General features: G+C 40.6%; 3 protein-coding genes across 10 annotated transcripts in view; 2 read left to right on the forward strand and 1 right to left on the reverse strand.

Annotated features, from left to right (window-relative positions):
- The window catches only part of Erk7 (Extracellularly regulated kinase 7), a 5,777-nt gene extending 2,560 nt beyond the window's left edge, over nucleotides 1-3,217 (forward strand). The window contains exons 3-11 of one of the 4 annotated variants that reach the window (XR_892022.1): nucleotides 175-305; nucleotides 372-547; nucleotides 626-765; nucleotides 837-1,029; nucleotides 1,097-1,237; nucleotides 1,308-1,486; nucleotides 1,556-1,713; nucleotides 2,222-2,971; nucleotides 3,030-3,217. Coding sequence is in view for 2 of the 4 variants with exons in the window: in XM_011302034.1 (XP_011300336.1) it covers nucleotides 175-305; nucleotides 372-547; nucleotides 626-765; nucleotides 837-1,029; nucleotides 1,097-1,237; nucleotides 1,308-1,486; nucleotides 1,556-1,713; nucleotides 2,222-2,725 (1,622 nt within the window). In the remaining 2 variants the exon portion in view is untranslated. Of the gene's footprint in view, nucleotides 1-174; nucleotides 306-371; nucleotides 548-625; nucleotides 766-836; nucleotides 1,030-1,096; nucleotides 1,238-1,307; nucleotides 1,487-1,555; nucleotides 1,714-1,787; nucleotides 1,815-2,221; nucleotides 2,980-3,029 lie in introns of those variants that run through there. The other 3 variants (XR_892023.1, XM_011302035.1, XM_011302034.1) reach the window with 3 other exon arrangements.
- A 134-nt stretch (nucleotides 3,218-3,351) lies between these two features.
- On the forward strand, nucleotides 3,352-5,335 carry LOC105264876 (protein phosphatase 1 regulatory subunit 42-like). 2 transcript variants are annotated; one of them, XM_011302041.1, is made up of 6 exons: nucleotides 3,352-3,557; nucleotides 3,619-3,924; nucleotides 3,993-4,227; nucleotides 4,509-4,631; nucleotides 4,694-4,834; nucleotides 4,914-5,335. In XM_011302041.1, exons 1-6 carry the CDS (start codon nucleotides 3,417-3,419, stop codon nucleotides 5,060-5,062), a joined length of 1,095 nt encoding a protein of 364 aa, XP_011300343.1. In that variant the 5' UTR covers nucleotides 3,352-3,416; the 3' UTR covers nucleotides 5,063-5,335. The 2 variants fall into 2 exon arrangements, with proteins under 2 accessions (XP_011300343.1, XP_011300344.1); XM_011302042.1 differs by having other exon boundaries at nucleotides 3,399-3,489; nucleotides 3,596-3,924.
- Nucleotides 5,220-18,876, reverse strand: LOC105264875 (uncharacterized). 4 transcript variants are annotated; one of them, XM_011302037.1, is made up of 13 exons: nucleotides 18,408-18,876; nucleotides 15,412-15,583; nucleotides 14,561-15,348; nucleotides 14,343-14,485; nucleotides 14,094-14,233; nucleotides 13,274-13,360; nucleotides 12,424-12,648; nucleotides 8,666-12,223; nucleotides 8,441-8,548; nucleotides 8,244-8,354; nucleotides 7,797-7,901; nucleotides 7,031-7,237; nucleotides 5,220-6,957 (listed from the first exon to the last, which is right to left on the reverse strand). In XM_011302037.1, the coding sequence occupies exons 2-13, from the start codon at nucleotides 15,562-15,564 to the stop codon at nucleotides 6,781-6,783; spliced, it is 5,802 nt and encodes a 1,933-aa protein (XP_011300339.1). In that variant the 5' UTR covers nucleotides 15,565-15,583; nucleotides 18,408-18,876; the 3' UTR covers nucleotides 5,220-6,780. The 4 variants fall into 4 exon arrangements, with proteins under 4 accessions (XP_011300339.1, XP_011300338.1, XP_011300340.1 ...); XM_011302036.1 differs by having other exon boundaries at nucleotides 14,313-14,485; XM_011302038.1 differs by lacking the exon at nucleotides 13,274-13,360 and having other exon boundaries at nucleotides 14,313-14,485.
- Between the last annotated feature and the right edge of the window lie 183 nt (nucleotides 18,877-19,059).

A 19,059-nucleotide genomic window follows, 5' to 3' on the forward strand; every position in this document is an offset into this window, starting at 1 on the left:
TCCGGGCCTTAATGCATTCTCAATACATTCTTGATTTTCCATATTTTTCTATCTTTAAACAAAAATTAATAGACAAATTGATGAATATTTATTAAATTATCAATCAATTCGCTTGGAAAATCTTTCTCTATTTAGTAAATAAATATTTTTTATTCGAAAATACTGAATTTTCAGAGACGGATCTGCATAATGTCATCAAAAGGGGAAACATTCTGAAAGACATCCATAAAATCTACATTATGTATCAGCTGTTCAAAGCAACGAAGTACATTCACTCGGGTAATGTAATACACCGAGACTTGAAGGTAAGTATTTCCTGGGAATAGCGAGATGTGTGAAGAAATGGTGAAAAAAATGTGAATTCCTTGCAGCCGTCGAACATTCTTCTGAATGCTCAATGCCACTGCAAAATAGCTGACTTTGGTCTGGCAAGATCTGTCACACAAATTGGAGAAGGTGATGGTGAAGCCGGTAGTGATCCAACCTTGACGGATTACGTGGCGACAAGGTGGTACCGAGCACCAGAAATTCTCATCGCTTCCCGAAGGTGAGACTGTCTTTCATTAAAAAACCTTGACTTTTATAAATAACGAAAACGTCATCCCGTGATCTCCGAATTCCTCAGGTACACTAAAGGCATTGACATGTGGTCACTGGGGTGTATTCTCGGTGAAATGCTCCTGGAGAAGCCACTGTTCCCCGGTTCCTCGACGATCAATCAGGTGGAGCGAATAATGGCTACTCTGCCTCCTCCTACTCCAGAGGGTGTGAACTCCTATTTTCTCCTTCTACAAGTTCAAGAAGAATGTTTATTAAAAATAATATTTCTCCCGTAGATATCGCATCCGTCAGCGCAGGATATGGAACTAATCTCCTGGAGAAGACGCCCAATGTGCCCCGTCGGAGTCTACGGGAGTTGTTCATTAATTTCTCGGACAGCGCTCTAGATCTAATCAATAGTTTAATTGTGTTCAATCCTAATCACCGGTTGACAGCGGTTGAAGCTTTGGAGCATCCATATGTCGCTGAGTGAGTGGAGAATATTTTTAAGAGTGATTATTGATGTTTAAGAGTTGGATTTGTATTCGTTCATTAGCTTCCATCATCGGGCATATGAGCCTGAACGTGGTGCAAGTGTCATTCCACCCCTGCGAGACGACGTGCAGCTGTCCGTTGACGAGTACAGGAATAAACTCTACACAATGATGGATGAAAAACATCGGAAGAGCAAAAATACGTGAGGATAATATAGTGGACAACCGCTGAGTACCCGAGTGGTGGTTCCATATGTATTTTTTCCTCTGTAGGATAAAACACAAATTTTCCGGTAGGTCCAAGTCTAGAATTCGTCGGCTATCGGATCACATGAGGAAAGAACCGGGGAATGCACTATCCCGAGAGGTTCTGCCGAAGAATAATTTTCACACATCCAGTGATGATGTACGAAGGGACAAACCCGAGGCCTTCAAACATCCACAGGTTGAAGGTGTGTCTTCTGATTGTCAATAGCTCCAGTAGTTCTTGCTATTTAATTTTTATTCATTTCGTTTTGCAGGGAGAAATGTAATTTCTCAATACGCCCACAACCTGATCAACGGAAATTTCCGGAATCTACCCCCAGGACACGCCAAAAGCTGTCAGTGCCTCAGTCAGTCCCCGCAGCAGATGAACAACAAATCCCAGAGATCGTTTCAATCGGAGCAAGCGGCTGTGGTGAGTTGAATATAATTAAAATCCCGTTACAATTTTCTCAATGGCTGGTGTAAATCCCAATTATATCGTTGCAGGCTACTTGCCATATGGGATATATTTAGGTACTGTAATTTCTGAAGATAAACTGTGATAGATTCAATTTTTCTTTTGCACGCAACACCATATTAAACATTATATACCTCGGGGAATTAATTCAGTAGCACAGAAACAAAGAGTGAATAACGCAAATTCCGTCGCCGCTGGATATCTTCAAATCCGAGAGAAATATCAAATTTTTTATAACTACCTTTTCTGCAGCTTTCAATCCACTCAACAAATTCACTCTTATCACAAATTTTGATATCTCCCTTGAATCAAGAGGTATTGATTGAAAATGCGGCAGGGAATGTCGAGTTTTCTTTAACGCTTCGCTACTGAATTATTATAATTGTTACAATTACTATAATTATTGTAATGAAGCCGGGTAGATAATGAATTCCCGGTGGTATTTCTCTTCTCAATTTTCCAGACTGGTGGAGGGAATAAGTGGAATTCTGGAATTCAACCTAGACTGAGGAGAGGTAATAAACCAGCGGTGAACAGAAATTCTCAAAAATCCATTCCACCTAGACACTCGATAGCAAAACGACCGACCCAGGAGAGTCTAAATCATCACCCCGAGTATTTAATCACGAAAATGCCAAATAACATAACTAAACACTTTGCATCAAGTGATCCAGTATCGCAGAGTGATTCGTCGCAGAGTCAGATAATTCAGAATTACCTGAATCAAACGATGCCAATGCAAACTAGATCAGCTGTTGGACGACGTACAAATGTCAATGATACAGTGACAGGGGGATTAAAGCTCACACGTAGTCAAATGCTCAAGAATCATCTCAGGCACAGTGCCATACAGAAATCAGTCACAAATCAGAGAACCATGCGTTCACTGGGTAGTTACAGTCAGAATCATGGCATTATCACAGCATCAGCGTACAAGGATCTCAAGAGTGGAAGTATCCAGTGGTAATTTTCGATGATCCATGGAAAATTGTAGGACCTAGTCACTCCGAAAGACTGAGATCAATCATAAATTCAGTGTAAATACGTCGAGGGGAATATATTTCTGTTTGTACGTAGATTTATGTTACTCTTCATTTAATCACGATGATTATCTAGGTGATGTAATGATGCAGAAGACCGATTGATCATTGATAACTGTTGATTTGCCAAAATCTACGTTTGTAATTTCAATAATTACAATAGCTATTGGAACATTAATAGGGGAAATTTTGTGGGCGAGTGACATTCAAATTTGCCACGAACAATGTCACATTAATAGGGGAAATTTCATTGAAAATTGATAATCATTAATGGCCACATGCGTTCACTATTAATGTGATTTTTTAAGCATCTATACAAATATTTATTGCAAACCATTTCGACTGGATTAATATACAAATTATATATAGGGAAAAGATATATAGGGGTTTGAAATATTTGAAATATTCACGGTTGATGTACACGAAAACTTGTAATAAAATATTATACAACTTGATTTTTTTTTTTTTTTTCAATTTGAATGCCTGAGTAACAAAACAGTCGAGACGAGACAATTGTTTGATCAATACGTTTGATCGACTGGTGCTACAGAAATGACGGAATGCAGTATGAATGTAGTATTCACGATTTTTCGAGGGGTATGAAAGCCTTCGGGGATAATGGTGCTGTTGACGACTGCATTTATCGAAAAGGAATGCGTAAGAACGCAATCTAATAAATCACTGACGAAAGGTATCTGCAAAAATCATCTGAGGAAAATCACTCATCTCTTTATGAATGATAAATTGATAGAAGCTGTCGTGAGTACATTTATTTCATCGGAATTCTATTATTCCAGATCTCATGGAATTTTTTTATTAGGGAAATTTCTCTGGATGCAAAAATTTACGAGTGATTTACATGCAGAACAATTGCATTACGAAAATAGAAAATCTCGATTTTGCTGAGAGTCTTACACATTTGTATCTGCAACACAACAATATTACGAGAATTGAGAATCTCCAGGGGTTGAGGAATCTGAGGAGCCTGTACTTGGGACATAATGGCATTAATATCGTCCAGGGACTGGAAGGGCTGGAGAATTTATTGGAGTTGCATATCGAGAATCAGAAGCTAGCGGTTGGGGAATCACTGGTTTTTGATCCTAGGAGTTTGAAGACATTGTCGGTGAGGAATAAATCGATCAATTGGAAAGAATTCATTGTGTATTGTGTCGATTAATTTTGTTTCTCCAGAATCATTTGAAGATACTCAACGTGACAGGTAATGGATTAATTTCCTTGAGAGCATTGAGTCATTTTCTCAATCTGGAGCACTTGGACGCGAGGGACAATAAAATAAAAGATATGCGAGATTTGAGTGAGACTATTTCCAGTCTGCCTTGGCTGAATCGTTTATTCCTTCAGGGGAATCCTGTGACACTGAGCTATCGATATCGAGAGAATCTTATCGCTCATAGCAATAGACTAGGTAATTCTGTATAAAATCTACACGCCACCAGAGCAAAATCTGATAATGAAATCGTAAACTAGGATAAATATATTTTTCAAGACCATTTTTAGTCAATATCTCGTCATCGAGGACACATAGTGCATTTTTTGTAGAAACATTTTTTATTGAAAAAATCCAGAGCTACAAAAAAGGTATCTATGAAAATATCGGTAGATTTCTCCAATTCCGAGATATTGCCTAAACATTGGGCTCGGAAAATTGCACTTATCAGAATTCATGAATTCAATTCCTGCGTGAAGAAAATTTAGACGGAAAAGTCATCACTGACGTCACCCGACGGTTCCTGAGTAAATTCAAAGAAGTGAAACAGCTGAGACTGGAGAGATGTGGGCCGAAACTGTCCCTCAGCGACGACATAACGAGTATTTTTTCATATTATATTCACCGAAATCGTTCTGCACATTAAATATCTAAAAAATTTTAGCTTCTCTGAATTTGCCCCCGGCATTCAAACGATCCGTGTCACGAGCAATTCTCCAGCAGCAGCCTGGACCAAAATTATCGATAAGCGTATCAGCAATCAGTGGAGAGACAGAATCCCAACTCTTTCCACCTTGGAAATGCAGTAATTCCATAATTTATTATTTATTACTCTTCCACAATTATTTCTTAACGTAAAATTGCATGTTTCGCATTGATTCTAGTATCAGCGATTCATGGAAAGAGAGATAATCACCTGACCCCTCGTCCCCTCTGGCGATCAACATCTAGGGCAAGACAATCACCTCGAAGGATTTCAAAAATAATCGACAGCACTGGACTTCCCCCAATCCCAGCCACAAAAAAAGAGTAAGACATGTGCTACGCGCAATTAAATGAATGTTCAATTGTATTTTGGTATAATATATTATTATGCTGCTAGAAAAAATGATCTTGAACATCTTCTCGTTAGCCCAGCATTCCACAGGTATCAGTACATACACATCATAACAAAATACTCGAACTCAATATAAAAATTCACAAATGGTGTTTAATTCTCTCTCTTAATTCGACAATTACAGCGTGCTCGTGTTATATACGTTTAATAATTAATGCATTTTCCTTGAATTTAGTTACCCATCGATTTAGAATAATCAATGATGTACCACTGCTCGATAATGAACCAAAAATAGTTCAAATACAAACAATGAAACCGTGACATTTATCCTAAAAATTTTAATGTAAAGCCTAGACTCTGCTAAAAAAATCAGATAATACAATTACGGATATAATACACAAGGGTGATTACTATAAGCGTGGAATGTTAAAAATAATTCGAACGAGCATATCTGCAGTGAGAATAAAAAATTATTTTGGCCAAGGATTCTACAGGTCTTACAAGTATGCAAAAGTAGAAAAATAAAGGACTTGACCTGGACATCTTCGAATGACATTTTTGTTGTTATGTGCGGTAGCACAGACCCATTGCAATGTTAAAATCCATTCATAAATAATAATATATCAATGGTTACGCAATCACTTGAACAAGTGCGAAATAAATTTACTGCCAGAAGAAATAATTATGTAGAAAATCAATCTATATTAAATACGTTAATAAAGAAAAACGTATGATAAATCTAGACGAATAAACAAAAATTGTACAATCTCATACGCACACATCCCTATGACTACAGAAGCTACAGCTAGATTTAGACATATACGCTGACCAATGCAAATCTGCTCTTGGTAATAGAATCTATAATTAATCGTTATTAAATTATTAATATGTACTGTTTGAATCGACAAAATCCACACGCTGGATTGCTTTCCCCATAGTCTCAATGGAATAAAATTGAGTTTGTAAATAATTCCACTGATTCTCCAGGTCACACGACATTTCATGAAGTTTCCCCTAGGCCCAGGAACAATCGTGACGATTTTAGCACTTCAAACTGCCTACATATACATAATATATTCATATATATTCAATCCATCTTCAGACACCTTTCTCCCATCAATATAATATATATTCATTTATAATTTTATATATTCATGTCCAATGGTATCCGCTAGTGAAACAAAAAACTAATACCGAACGTTATGAATCATACTATACAGGATTATCGCAATGAAGCAACATTCTCCCACTTTTCCCTCGAGTGAAGCGCATTATTGCGTTGTATGCATTGAATTCGTATGTTGCACCAAGTTTAATCTTCCTTAATTATCCGAAATAAAATACCAAACAGAAGCCATCAATTGTGTCGAAGATTATTCTATCACACATTTCAATTTGAAATATCGCGGCGATCGGCGTGCGCAGAGAAAAAAAAATGTCTCAGAGAGTGAATTTTTCAACGTAAAAACTTGTTCTCTAGCATCGAGACATTTTCCTCTGACATCGAGAAACATTTTATCGCCTATCCGTTGATTTTTTGCAGCTTGCACTCAGCGACTGCCTCAGCCGATTTATTCTTTCTCTTTTTGTCGAAGTTATCAATTTTTAGGAGCGATTTTAGAGATAGCGGGACTGAGTTTACCTTGTAGACAGGGCTTTCTAGAAAACTCGGTACAACGGTTGATTAAAATCTATTATTGTGATGTCTGCTGGATTTCTATCTTTTCTACTGTCATGTCTGGATTCATAGCTGTTGCCTCTTGGATTGCCTCGGCTAGTGCGCGATCGTGATCCACTGGATCTCCGTCTGATTGTATTGTTATTTTTTGCTCCACTCTGGTCTCGACTACTCCATCCTTCTCCGTTTTATACTGAAAAATTGATTTTAAGCAATTATCGAGCTGTTGAGACAGGGATAATTATTATTCGAGGATAAATACTCACGGTAATTGTCTCGACGGTTCTAGTTTTACTCGAGATTGTTTGGGAGCTCACTATCTCACCGCTGACACTGTAACTTCCATCGTCATTTTCCAGTGCAACTTTTCTCGTTTCAGTAGCAACAAGTGGTACTGTACTCGTTGCTGTGACATTGCTCGCTGGTTCACCTGAGAATATCTGGGTTTCTGTTGCAACAGCACCAGCATCTCCCTGAGAATTTTCAATCCAACGAAATTAATAAAATATTCAACGCAATATCAATAGATTCAGCAGCGAGGATCAAGTCTTTCAGGAATATCTCCCGATCTAAACGAGCTAGCGAAATTTTTGCTGATACTTTTTTGTAGCTCTCATTCCGCACCATAAAAAAGGTTATAACAAAAAAATCGTTATCTGTTTTAGTTTCAGGAATATTCCTCGAGAACTCCTCTTCTCATTATTACGACTTTGCTACTGAATTGTCCGAATTATTCTTCTGAATTTTCAGCTTAAAAATATATTATGGGGGGAATCATTAAAGCCTTACGGTTCATCTTGATTTCATGAGGAGACAATGATGCATAAAAATTGGCTGCATGCATTTTGGGAGGGCATGGAAATTTGATGACGCAGAAGAATCGACACTTGACACTCCATGCAAATATTAACATTAACGCATCGAGAATTACCTTGACAATATCAATAATATCATCGAAATAAACATTATCCCCCACGACTGCAGCTGTGCTGCATAAGTAAAACCTAAATTCGATGTGTTCGAGTGGATTACCTGATAATACTGATTGTAGAATGCCTGTTGATCGTCGTCAAGGTCAATGGGTGTACCTGAATCACCACTGCTCGAACTCGATGTACTGAGACGTCGTGTGAACAGCTACGCCATGCAACGTGTTAGCCAAAGCCATCAAAATTTATAATTATCAATGATACAATATTAAATGACATGAATAATCATTAAAAACAAATGTGTGCTTTAATAATGAAATATCAAAAATCAATGTAATTAATAATAAATATAAACGAATAAATGACATAGAATGGCAAATAGTAAATGTTAAACTCATGGCAAAGTGTCCACGATATACGAATCATGGATTGATATGCAGCAGAGTTATTACAGCATTGATGATTAAATTTGTCTAAAGTGCTCTACCCATGTATTCCAATTAATGTGTCCTTGAACACTCAGAGTAATTGAATAATTCATCAGCATTACCTGTTCGCCAGTGAGTACATGGCTCGTGGTCTTGACTTCCTGGGTGACAACCCTCTGCTCCTGTCTGGTAGCACTGGTGGCTGTTGTATGTGCTACCGTCTTTTCCTCGACCTGTCATGACATCACCATTGAAAGATAAAGAATCAAATAAATAGCTACATCATTCACTAGTTATCAATCAATGAAACGATGCAAACCTGACTTGTCTTCTGATTTTTCTCAAGATCCTCATGCATCGTTGCTGTTCGAGTTGTAACGGCCGTAGCAGTCATGTACGGAGTTCTACCATCATCCTGTGCATCTGCCTACATACACAACTACTAATGAACTAATGCACAAATAACTAGATATTTAACCAAATGTAAAAAATCGAGAGATCCAAGATTACTGGAGAAAGAAGGAAAGGAACCGGTGGACGTTACCTTATTGACTTGTGTATTGACAGTGACTTGTCCAGTGCCTCCAGGTGTGAGGTCTTCGATCTTCTCCTCAATATTCTGCCTCAATCCTTCCTGATCCTTAACCACAGACTGTTTGGTGGTGGTTTTGACAATTGTCGGAGTACTAGCAGGTACGAGTGTCTTCTTAATTTTCGAAGCTGTAATTTTTGGAGTGGCCCCTGTAGACGACTGGTCACGCTCCAAAGGCTGTCCAGATTTAGCGTAGATTACCCCCTCCCTGATGTACCCACCATCATCCCCATAGGTCCCCTGATTCAACGGTTTACAATCTGCCCCATAGACTTTTCCATCCTTGATGAAGCTTCCGTCATCCCCAAACACCGCGTGCTCCACCGGCTTTCCACTGCTATCATAAACAAGTCCTCTCTTGACGATTGTAATTGTCGTGGTGAACCGTTTCTCCAGAGGTTTTCCAGCTGCACTATAAACAAGCCCATCTTTAACGTAATTCCCTTCATTGTCAAAAGATGTCTGTTTTATGGGTCTGCCAGTTTTATCGACAATCACTCCCTCTTTGACCTTGAGACCTTCAGGACCAAAGGCTTCTTGGGTGAGGGGTTGATCGTCTGCGGTGTAAACTCTCCCATTTTTAACGAAACAAGTCTCAGGCTTGAGAGGCCCCTGGGTCACGGGTTTACCATTAGACCCAGTAACAAGACCATTCTTAACAGACTGACCATAAGACCCGAACGACTCGAGATTCAACGGTTTTCCATTTTTGTCGTATATCCTTCCATTTTTTATCGTATTCCCTGAATTATCGAATGGTCCGGATACAATGGGTTTCCCATCATTCCCACACATCAGCCCGTACCTCACAAGACTAATGGTGATAGTTGTTGTCTGTTTTTTATTTAGAGGCTTTCCATCTGGTCCGTAAACTTCGCCATCCTGGATGTAATCACCCTCATTCCCAAATATTCCATGGTTCAGTGGTTTCATATCCTTGTCGTAGACGTACCCATTCTGCACGAAAGACCCATCGGGCCCGAAGGAGCTGTGATTCATTGGTTTATCGTCTTTACCGTATATCCTGCCCTGCTGGACGTAGTAGTCTTGAGGAATTGGACTGCCGGCGTTCAGGAGGGTTCCCCCCCAGCTGTAAATAAGTCCATCACGGATGTACGCTCCATCCGGCCTGAATGCCCCCTGCTTCAGAGGCTTCCCGTGGCCATCGTAAACCACACCATCGCGAAGGTAACAGCCATCTGGAATTAGTGACGCGAGATTCTTCGGTGCTCCACTGACATCAACAATTTTTCCCTCGAGAACAGCGATATTGTCGGGGCCCCTGTCGTCTTGAGTCAATGGTTTGCCATCTCTTCCGATCACCAGGCCGTCTCTGATTTTATTTCCATCGGGCCCGAAAATACCCTCCTTGATTACATTACCGTCTTTGTCGTGCACCAGGCCAGCAGATACGTACGAGCCATCAGCCCCAAATATGCTATTGGTCAGAGGATTTCCAGTATGATCGAAGACTACACCATTCTGAATGTAACAATCAGCTGGTAATGAAGAGCTCAGGTTCAATGGTTTGCCATCCCTTCCGTAAATCTGGCCGTCCTTGACGAAACTGCCGTCAGACTTGAAGAAACACAATTTAATTGGCTTTCCATCTCTATTGCACACTTTTCCATCCTTGATGGAGACTCCATCCGGCACGAGAGAGTCCTGATTCAATGGCTTTCCATTCTTCGCAAAGATTACGCCCTTTTTGATGGTAGAACCATTGGAACCGAAGGACTCCTGCTTGACGGGTTTTCCGTCCCTCCCCAGCACCACTCCATCCTTGATGATTAAATTATCCCCGAGGAATCCATGAGCCAGATGTTTGCCCGCTGCATCACAAATGACCCCATCACGAATGACAATGCAATCAGGCTTGAAGAGATTCTGGGTGAGAGGTTTTCCATTCCTATCATGAATAATTCCCTCTTTGATAAAACTACCCTCGGAAATTAATGGAATTCGATTGAGAGGTCTTCCATCTTTTCCGTAAATAATTCCGTCTTTAACGAAGCTACCGTCGCTCTTGAAGAAGGCGTGCTTTATGCTCTTGCCATCGACACCGACGACTTTTCCATCCTTGAGGTGTGCCCCATTCGGCAGCAAAGACCCCTGATTCAAAAGTTTTCCCTCTTTATTATAGACAACCCCTTCCTTCACAAATGCTCCCTCCGAGGTGAACGCCTCGTTCTTCACTGGTTTCCCATCCTTTCCATGAACTTTTCCCTCAGTCACGTAATTACCCTCGTGCCCTATATCTCCACTGGACAGTAGTTTACCGTCACGCCCATAGATTAAACCACTGGAGACATACGTTGCATCCGGTAAAAGTGCCATTTGATTGATTGATTTGCCATTGTGAGCACAAACAATTCCTCCAACGATGTAATATCCCTCTGTACCGTACGAGCCCTGAGTCAGTGGCTTGCCATTATCGGAGAATATCAGGCCGTCCTTGATGGAGCTGCCGTCAGCCCCGAGTTTATCAAGGGTGATGGGTTTTCCATTTTTTCCCACGATCTTTCCCTCCTTTATCAGACAATGCTCCGGCCCCAAGGAACTCTCATTGAGTGGCCGATGATTATCTCCGCAGATAACTCCATTCTCGATTGAGTGATAATTTGTTCCGATGCCAGATTGATTCAGAGGCTTCCCATCCTTCCCCACCACCAGGCCATTAGCAATATGCAGGCCCTGAGGGCCGAATTCCCCCTTTTTCAGGGGTTTCCCATCCTTTCCACACACTCTTCCATCGATTATTTTATTTCCATCTGGACCCAAGGAGCTCTGATCATGCGGTTTTCCCTTGGCAGTCGCATAAATTATCCCCCCAATCACAACTGTACCCTCTGGCAATGGTAGCACCCAGTGATGCGGTCCTTTATCTACAGTCGATGGGATTATGGCCCCGGGTTTGGAGGCTGCAATGTCCCCCTGCTGTTCCCCAGCAATCAGCGCTGCTGACGCTTTCTGGTTGAGGTCCAGGGGGGCTGTCTTCTGCTGCTCCTTCAACCCAGCGGATTCAACGTAGTTGAGTCCCGGTGTCTTGAGACCAGGAAGAGTTGTTGGAAGTGGTGGTGGAGTTTTGTTCCCAATAGCTTCTTTAGTCTTTCTCTTCTCCGCAGATTCAGCGAGCTTCTGCGCCTCACCTGGAGCGTAATTGAAGGCAAGTCCGGTCGCTTTTTTACTGGCAGACGTGGGAGACTGTGGCTCTTTCGTTCCTGTGGGTGATGTCGATCTGTCCTCGTACGAGAATCCGTGGGGTGTGTAAGGCTTTTTCGTTGGTGCTGCCTCGTTCTCTACGTAGTTATACGGTTTTGTGTAGCCAGGTAATGTTGCAGACTCAGGGGATGTCTGCATGGGCTCAACAGGCTGTGGCTGTCTTGATGACACTGACAAATTTGACTCGTCACTCGGATCAATTGAATCGTCGAGGTCTTTGTTCTTCTTTTGCTTCTTGTCCTTTGGCTCCTTGTCACGTTTTCCAAATAGAAAACCACCGACAGGAATCTTTCAGGATAATAAAACATACGTGCAGTACATGCTACTTTATAATTACTAAAGTCTACGGGGGAATCGTTCATGGAACTACATAATTATCAAGCTACAATCGAATACAAAATTATTGGGATCGACAATTCAACTTCAAACACAATCAACTTGATAATATACTTGCAATAGCAATGGGATAATTACGAATAATTGCTCACCTTGATCTTCTCCTTTTTGTCGGCATCCCGTTTCTCCGGACTTTCCTTATCTTTCTTCTTACTCTTCTTATTACTCAATGTTTTCTCATCGACAGACGTACCGTCGTTTATCAAATCAGACGTGTTAAGATCATTGTGATTTTCCTTCTCATTCTCGTTTTGCTTGTCCTTGTTCTTTTTCGTAAGGCCACCGGGTGGCAATACAGCAATACCCCCAATTGGTTTCTACAATGTGATAAAGAATAACAAAAAGAACTTAAAATCATAAAAGCCATCATGCACGCGAGTTCCTGCTGACAGTTAAGCTCAAGCTCGAACTACTGGGATACCTTATCAGTACAATAATATTTATCTATTTACAAAGAATTGACTTCCGCAAGAAAAAGCGTGTAGTTGAAGAGAAGTACATTTTAGCGAAGTGGTCGAGGTTAACTAGTCGATATAATCAGCAAGCATTCGAGGGAATTCATATTTCTGGAATTCGCATCGAATTACCCTTGAATTTTTCACTCTAGATTTTAAAAACACACGATAAACGTGCGTGGCATGCCTCAAAATCAACGGTCTGCGCTCCCAATAATGGTGCCGGAATAGTACTTTGAATACGTCACATGAAAAATTGAGAAGGTACAATTAAATCGTTCCAATGAATAGCCACAGGCGATGAACCGTAATTTCAACCGAATTCAGCGAAAAGTTATAGCGGGGATGAGAGGGATTTGGGGTGATTGGAAAATGTAGGATTATTCATGGGCATGCTTCTTGGAAGACACGAAGACGTCCTCGGTGGTCCAGGTGGGTGGTAGGATGATTGGGCTGTTGGAAGGGCAAATGAGTGATGATTCAATACCTTTTCGGGACGCTCCGCGTAATATTCACCCTCCAGGCTACTGGCACTGCTGGCCGAGGTTGTCCCAACACTTGTTTTTCGAGTGAGCTATCGGTGTTAGTTACGTGTCAGTTAATTAACATGAGTGAGACATTGTTACTGATTGTGATAATAGATTAGGGCTCGGTTAAATTATCTTTCCAATGATCTAGATGGGTTTTTGTAGTTTTTTTTTTGTCTGAAATTCCCCGAAATAAATTAAATTTTCTCTCTATTTTTCAGACAGCATTATATTATAAGAATTAGAATTTGGATTTTGTTCTCTTCTCTTCTCGTTTTTTCTCCAAACTTTTTCTTTCATTTTTGATTGAAGATATGAAAATCAGATTATTTTATCGACCATTATATATTCATATGGAAATCGTCATGACCTCGGCCCCTCCCCAGAATTTAAGATTAAAAACCCCAAGAAAAAAAATCTAGATTCCATTGGGAAGATAATCCACCCGCTCCAAGCCCTGAAAATAATTATTCCTTGGTTATGATAAGCTTCAGTAATGTGCTGATGAATGTTGTGATGGTTTTCGACTGAGTTTAGTAAAAACGAGATCATCTCTAAAATCTCATCAACACGAAATGCGCCTACTGTGGCATGCGACGTACACCAACTGTACATTAAATAAATGCGACTTGTTCACTTTTGAAAGCGTAGACCGCTTTAAACATGTCAATGAATTCTTCAAATCGCAACAATCACTTCTCATTTGTCAATAATTCGTTGAAACTAATTGAAATCTAGCATTATCCTAACTGTTGGGTGTGGAGGAGAGTTAATGCTCACTTTGTCTTTTTTATTTTTAATGGGACTAGGCCGTTGGTCGATGTGCTCCATGTCTGGAATTATTTCAGGCTCGTAACTCATGGTGTGACGTTTGCTGGGTTCAGATCCATATGAATCCACTGGTCTCGTTCCACCTAAGGCTACAACAGTATCGGTTTAATAGTTTAATTGTTAATGCAAATAATTGGATTATTGCCACTGTTTTTGGGCAGAAATTACCATCCATGCTGCGGGATGTTATGCGCCTACCACTGAGTGATCGTTCGAATTGCGGGGGTTGTCGTTCGATTGGTATTTTTTTAGTTTCGTAATGCGTTCGTCCAGAGTATCGGAAGCGTGAGCCCAGATGAGGCAAAAGTCCTACTTTCTTCACTGGATCTGGGCTCATCAGTCTGAAAATAAATGAATCATCAATAGAATCATTTATAGAATAGTGAAATCGAGAGGTTGATAATGATTGTACCCACCGGAAGAACGTGTGATGCTCCACGGAAACTTTCCATAATTTTTTCGCTGCTCTGTGATTAGCTAATTTAAACCCAATAGTCGATTCGTACTGCTCGAACTCACCAGGTCTTATCTTGATGTAAAAATTGTGCCTCTTGTACGAAATTTTGAGTATTTTAGGCCATGCAAAACGATTAATTCTCAATCTGTCCCTGTGGACGAGTAAACCGGAAGAACAAACACCTAGCATAATGTCAACACCTTCGGAGTCCTTAGCAGGATGAAGATCAACTCCATACATTGCCAATTTTTTTGCATTCTCGAGATAATGAAGCTCCGCCTCAGCTGGCGTTTGACCTCTATGCGTTCTGTGAAGATCCACCACTTTCTGAATGAGCTCAGGTGTCTGATTGGGAGCGAATTTGAAATCCTTCAGGTACAATCCATTCTCGCCGTGCTCCTCAGGATCATAATCACCCACTTCCGATTGTACCAGATAAGACCCCAAGAGTGCATGTGTAACGAAGGAGCACGGAAGGCGACCGGTAATTATATCATTACGAATTTGAAGACACAACTGGTAACGAGTTATATCTTCCTGGAGCTGGGATGGATCTGGTGGATAAAATTTCACCTCAAAACTGAATGTCCACGGTTCATTTTTTATGAATTTTCCAATTCTCCTGTCGAGATCGAGCCAATTCCGGGGATCGTGTTTGTCCTCGTAGACGAGGCCGAAGTAATCTTTCTCCAGGAGATTCATACTCTGGCATATTTGATCCAGCAGCTCCTGACCCTTGGCTTTCCTCTGTAATCAATAAATTTGTTATAGCAGATTTATCACAGAATGCAGGCGCCAAGTTGAACTTACATCGACATAAAAATCTTTCACAGTGCCATCCAGCAGAGTAATTTTAGCGAGTGCCAGTTTGCCCTTATTAACAGGACTTTTGCTCGGTGAATTTGTGCCATTTTCCGCCATTATGTCAGCCGGACTGGCGCTAGATTTCCGCTCCTCCGGCATTTTTCCTTCGCGTTGTCTTCTGCAGGGAACAGATCAATCAAAAATCAGTTTTTCCCCATTGTTTTCTTATTTTTTCTCAATTAAGAGAACGCAGATAACCCGAAGCGACTCCAGGTGTCTCTCAACAGGTGAATGAACTAATTAATGCAAAAAAAAAATGTATTTCCCTCGCAAACATTAATCCAGCTGCATTATACGATTAAAACTCGAGAGAGAAAAGTGGAGAGATTTTTGCCATTGCCTTTTAATCCCACGATACATTAAATTGACGTCAATTATCCATTGGCTTGAGCGTACGCACAGGGTATGTGTCAGTGGGCGGATGAATTAAATTTACTCGCCAGTCATTGAGAAGTGAATTGAATATAGAGGAAAGAAAGGAAAGGGTGGGATAAAAAGAGATATTACTCAGCTGTGTTCTCCACTCGATGACAATTGCATGAGTCAGTTGTCGGCCGATTCTCGGATAAATAATAATTTCATGAATTACGCAATTGCACGGTGAAGGGTATATTTAATTCCACGAGCATAATTCAGAATAAAATCCACAATTATAATTCCAGTCTCGAACAAATTGAAATTTAACTCCAGTGAGACGACACATTCCCATTCGATTGAATTCTATTTTCCACATTCCCAAAAAAGACATTTGACCCATTGAGCTGTCAAATTGAATTCAATAGCAGCAGCACAGAGATGCCGTCATCATTGCTTTTAAACTGGGTGGCCTTTAACAAATCAACGGCTAAATGTGTAGAACACCTAGACTTAACGCATCTGATGATGTAACGCATTTGTTCCCTTTTCGCCATACATTATTTTCTCGTAAAATGAAAAAGAAAAAAAAAAAGCCGGGGGTTTCACCCCTCGCGATCAATACGACAATGTTTCATGTAAATGCAGGTGATGAAACGTGTAAAAGAAAAATAAACCCTCGTCCTCTGAATTTAATTACCCCATTGAATTATGGTGTGATGAAGGGCGCACGTGCAGGTGAAAGAGCGGATGATGGAATGAGAAAAATAAAAAGGAAGTGCAGTCGGATGATTTGGGGTATCCAAGGGGCACCAAGTGCCCTCCCAAGTTCATTGTTACAATAGTCACGATGTAGTAAGCAATTTTCCTTTCTCTTCCTACGCAACTGTCTTTCTCAGACAATTCCACTTGTTTTTTTTTTATTTCTAGATTGCTGTTAATTAGCATGGAGAAAGAAATGAAGAATAATTGGGTTAGACGAGGGTTTATCAAAGCCTGGGGTCACAGTACCTATCGTGTCGTGGCACCAAGTCGTGACGAAGTGCTCGATAAACCGATTACCGAGCCCTACCATTCATTGAAGAAACCTTTCTGACGAATACTCCCGACGTCTCGCGTTATTCTCCACATCTGGAAGATTTTCTATGACCTCACAATTGCGGGAATATTCGTAAGCCCTCGGACAATGGGTAAACATTCTAGTGAGAATTCAAGCAATGAATTATGTGCGTGCTTCATCTCTCGGTCGTAACAAAGGCATAAATAAAAGCACGCTAGGTATTTCCGTCCGGATAAATATGTATCATGGGGGGAAAGAGGTGAGTCAATGTTGTCATTAATTTGGAGATCAGTCCAAGAATGGTATTCATACAATTTTGATACTCCACCATACTCCCATTAAATTGTTAATTGGTCTACTGCTGATTATGATAGGGAAATGACAGCGGTCGTGACCTTATGGAGTTTATGACATTGAATGAAATCAGATTTGAGAGATTACGGAGTGGTGTAAATTCATCGTTCATTCCATGTTACGAATCCCAGACAAGTGGTTTTAATTGGGGTCATTGGGCAATTGTTTGGATTGTCCCGCGGGTCAGGTTGTTACGATTTTTATGAAATTCCTGTGGTATCCGGGGAATAGTCATTATGACGATGACAAATATGTCATGAGGAATGCCATAAAATTGTAGATATCGGAGATAAGGATGGGAAAGGTAATGGGGAGGAACTGCTGATAAGATGAAGAATTCATTGAAATTTTAATGGATTTTGGACAAATCTGTTCTTCAATGTCACGATTTGGGTATTTATGGGCGAGGTTACACAACAGGTCCCGAAGAAATGTTTAGGGAAATGAGGCGTTGCACCTGTGGCAATGGTCTCGTTTATAACGGCTATCTGTGCAAGAAGGTTATCTACCCTCCACAAACATCAATATCGCACGTGCAACAGGCAACAAATGTAAATAAAGGACATTGCAAAGAAAATCGTCGACGATTTTCCCGACGTCTGACACACATTCGGGCCCCAAAAACAGTATCCCTATCGTCATCACAAAATTTAGCTGACGCTAGACATCGATCTACTGCGATATTACCTAATTCATGCAGTCACTGACCGAAATAATCTCAATGGTAAACAGAATCCCGGAGTAAACAAATGAAAGAGAGAAAAAAGTCACAGGTAATGTACACACACTTTGCGCGTACCTTATCTCAAGACTCGAAATGAAAATAAATCAAATCAAACAAATGTGTCACGTCTCCATCGATTTCACGTCGTCAATTCAATTCCACTGGGACTTCGGCCAAAACCCAATATTTTTTTCCACAACAGCTAGAAGAAAGGTGAGAAATATAAGAAAGCACCTGCACTTCACGGAGTCTAAATCCCAACAATGACCAGAGATTTATCTCATCAACAGGGGAAACTCTGAGAAACGTCAACTTTCACCTATCGACAATCTCAAAAATTGTTAAAAATTGTTGCATGCAGTTGAATCATAAATAGCCTGGAGTAATCCAAATGCGATTGTTCCGTTAATTGTAAATGGATTCTTTAAAAAATAAGGTGATGCTACTTACCTCAAGTCGTATCTCCAGAGTATATATCCAGGACCCTCAATAAATTCACCAGCTAGCTGATAACAAATGCATATGAGCTGCCAAAATTATGAATTATCCAGTGATTATTTAACACCGGGAAAATGGGCAGGGCAAGGTGCCATCGAGCGGATAAACAACTTGCGTTCCAATTCTACCGTCAGTCTACGAACACAAAACAGGTTCGCCGGATTGCGGTACGACGCTCACGATGACCACATCCCATACCCCTTTTTTCATATCCAAGTAGTCCCGATAATTTGAAAATTCAAAATCCCCAAGATCCCCAAGCCTCCACGAGCCTATCCCACAAATTACACAACACAACTCCAAATTATCAGGAGAAATTCCAAGTGTTCCAGTGATCCGAACAAAAAGAACACTCCAAAATTCACAAACTCATTTCAAACGCCGAAATGTCGTGGAGGTGCGGCTCTACTTTCTGGTATAACTACGCGAACATTAAAATGGCCGCATGTAGTGTAGTATGTAGTAATGTTGGAAAAACGGAGTTTCTCTCGTGACGCAATAACAGGCGGCACGCCCCGGGTTTTTTGAATTTTTCCCGCCAGATGACACTGACGTATCACAAAAGTCGCACTATCGACAGCGAATAATTTTTACAGTCTGAGTG

The sequence above is a fragment of the Fopius arisanus genome, unplaced genomic scaffold, assembly GCF_000806365.1.
Source record: "Fopius arisanus strain USDA-PBARC FA_bdor unplaced genomic scaffold, ASM80636v1 scaffold00026, whole genome shotgun sequence".
Classification (NCBI taxonomy): domain Eukaryota; kingdom Metazoa; phylum Arthropoda; class Insecta; order Hymenoptera; family Braconidae; genus Fopius; species Fopius arisanus.

What these genes read in the sequence shown, in the direction of transcription:
- LOC105264876 (XM_011302041.1), top strand. Translation starts at nt 3,417, where the DNA reads ATGGTGCTGTTGACGACTGCATTTATCGAAAAGGAATGCGTAAGAACG. An exon ending in CGCTCATAGCAATAGACTAG is followed by an intron (nt 4,228 to 4,508) that starts GTAATTCTGTAT and finishes TCCTGCGTGAAG; the next exon opens with AAAATTTAGACGGAAAAGTC. An exon ending in CTTTCCACCTTGGAAATGCA is followed by an intron (nt 4,835 to 4,913) that starts GTAATTCCATAA and finishes CATTGATTCTAG; the next exon opens with TATCAGCGATTCATGGAAAG.
- LOC105264875 (XM_011302036.1), bottom strand. Translation starts at nt 15,564, where the DNA reads ATGCCGGAGGAGCGGAAATCTAGCGCCAGTCCGGCTGACATAATGGCG. An exon ending in AACATCCCGCAGCATGGATG is followed by an intron (nt 14,234 to 14,312) that starts GTAATTTCTGCC and finishes ATACTGTTGTAG; the next exon opens with CCTTAGGTGGAACGAGACCA. An exon ending in ATGTACTCACTGGCGAACAG is followed by an intron (nt 7,902 to 8,243) that starts GTAATGCTGATG and finishes TGCATGGCGTAG; the next exon opens with CTGTTCACACGACGTCTCAG.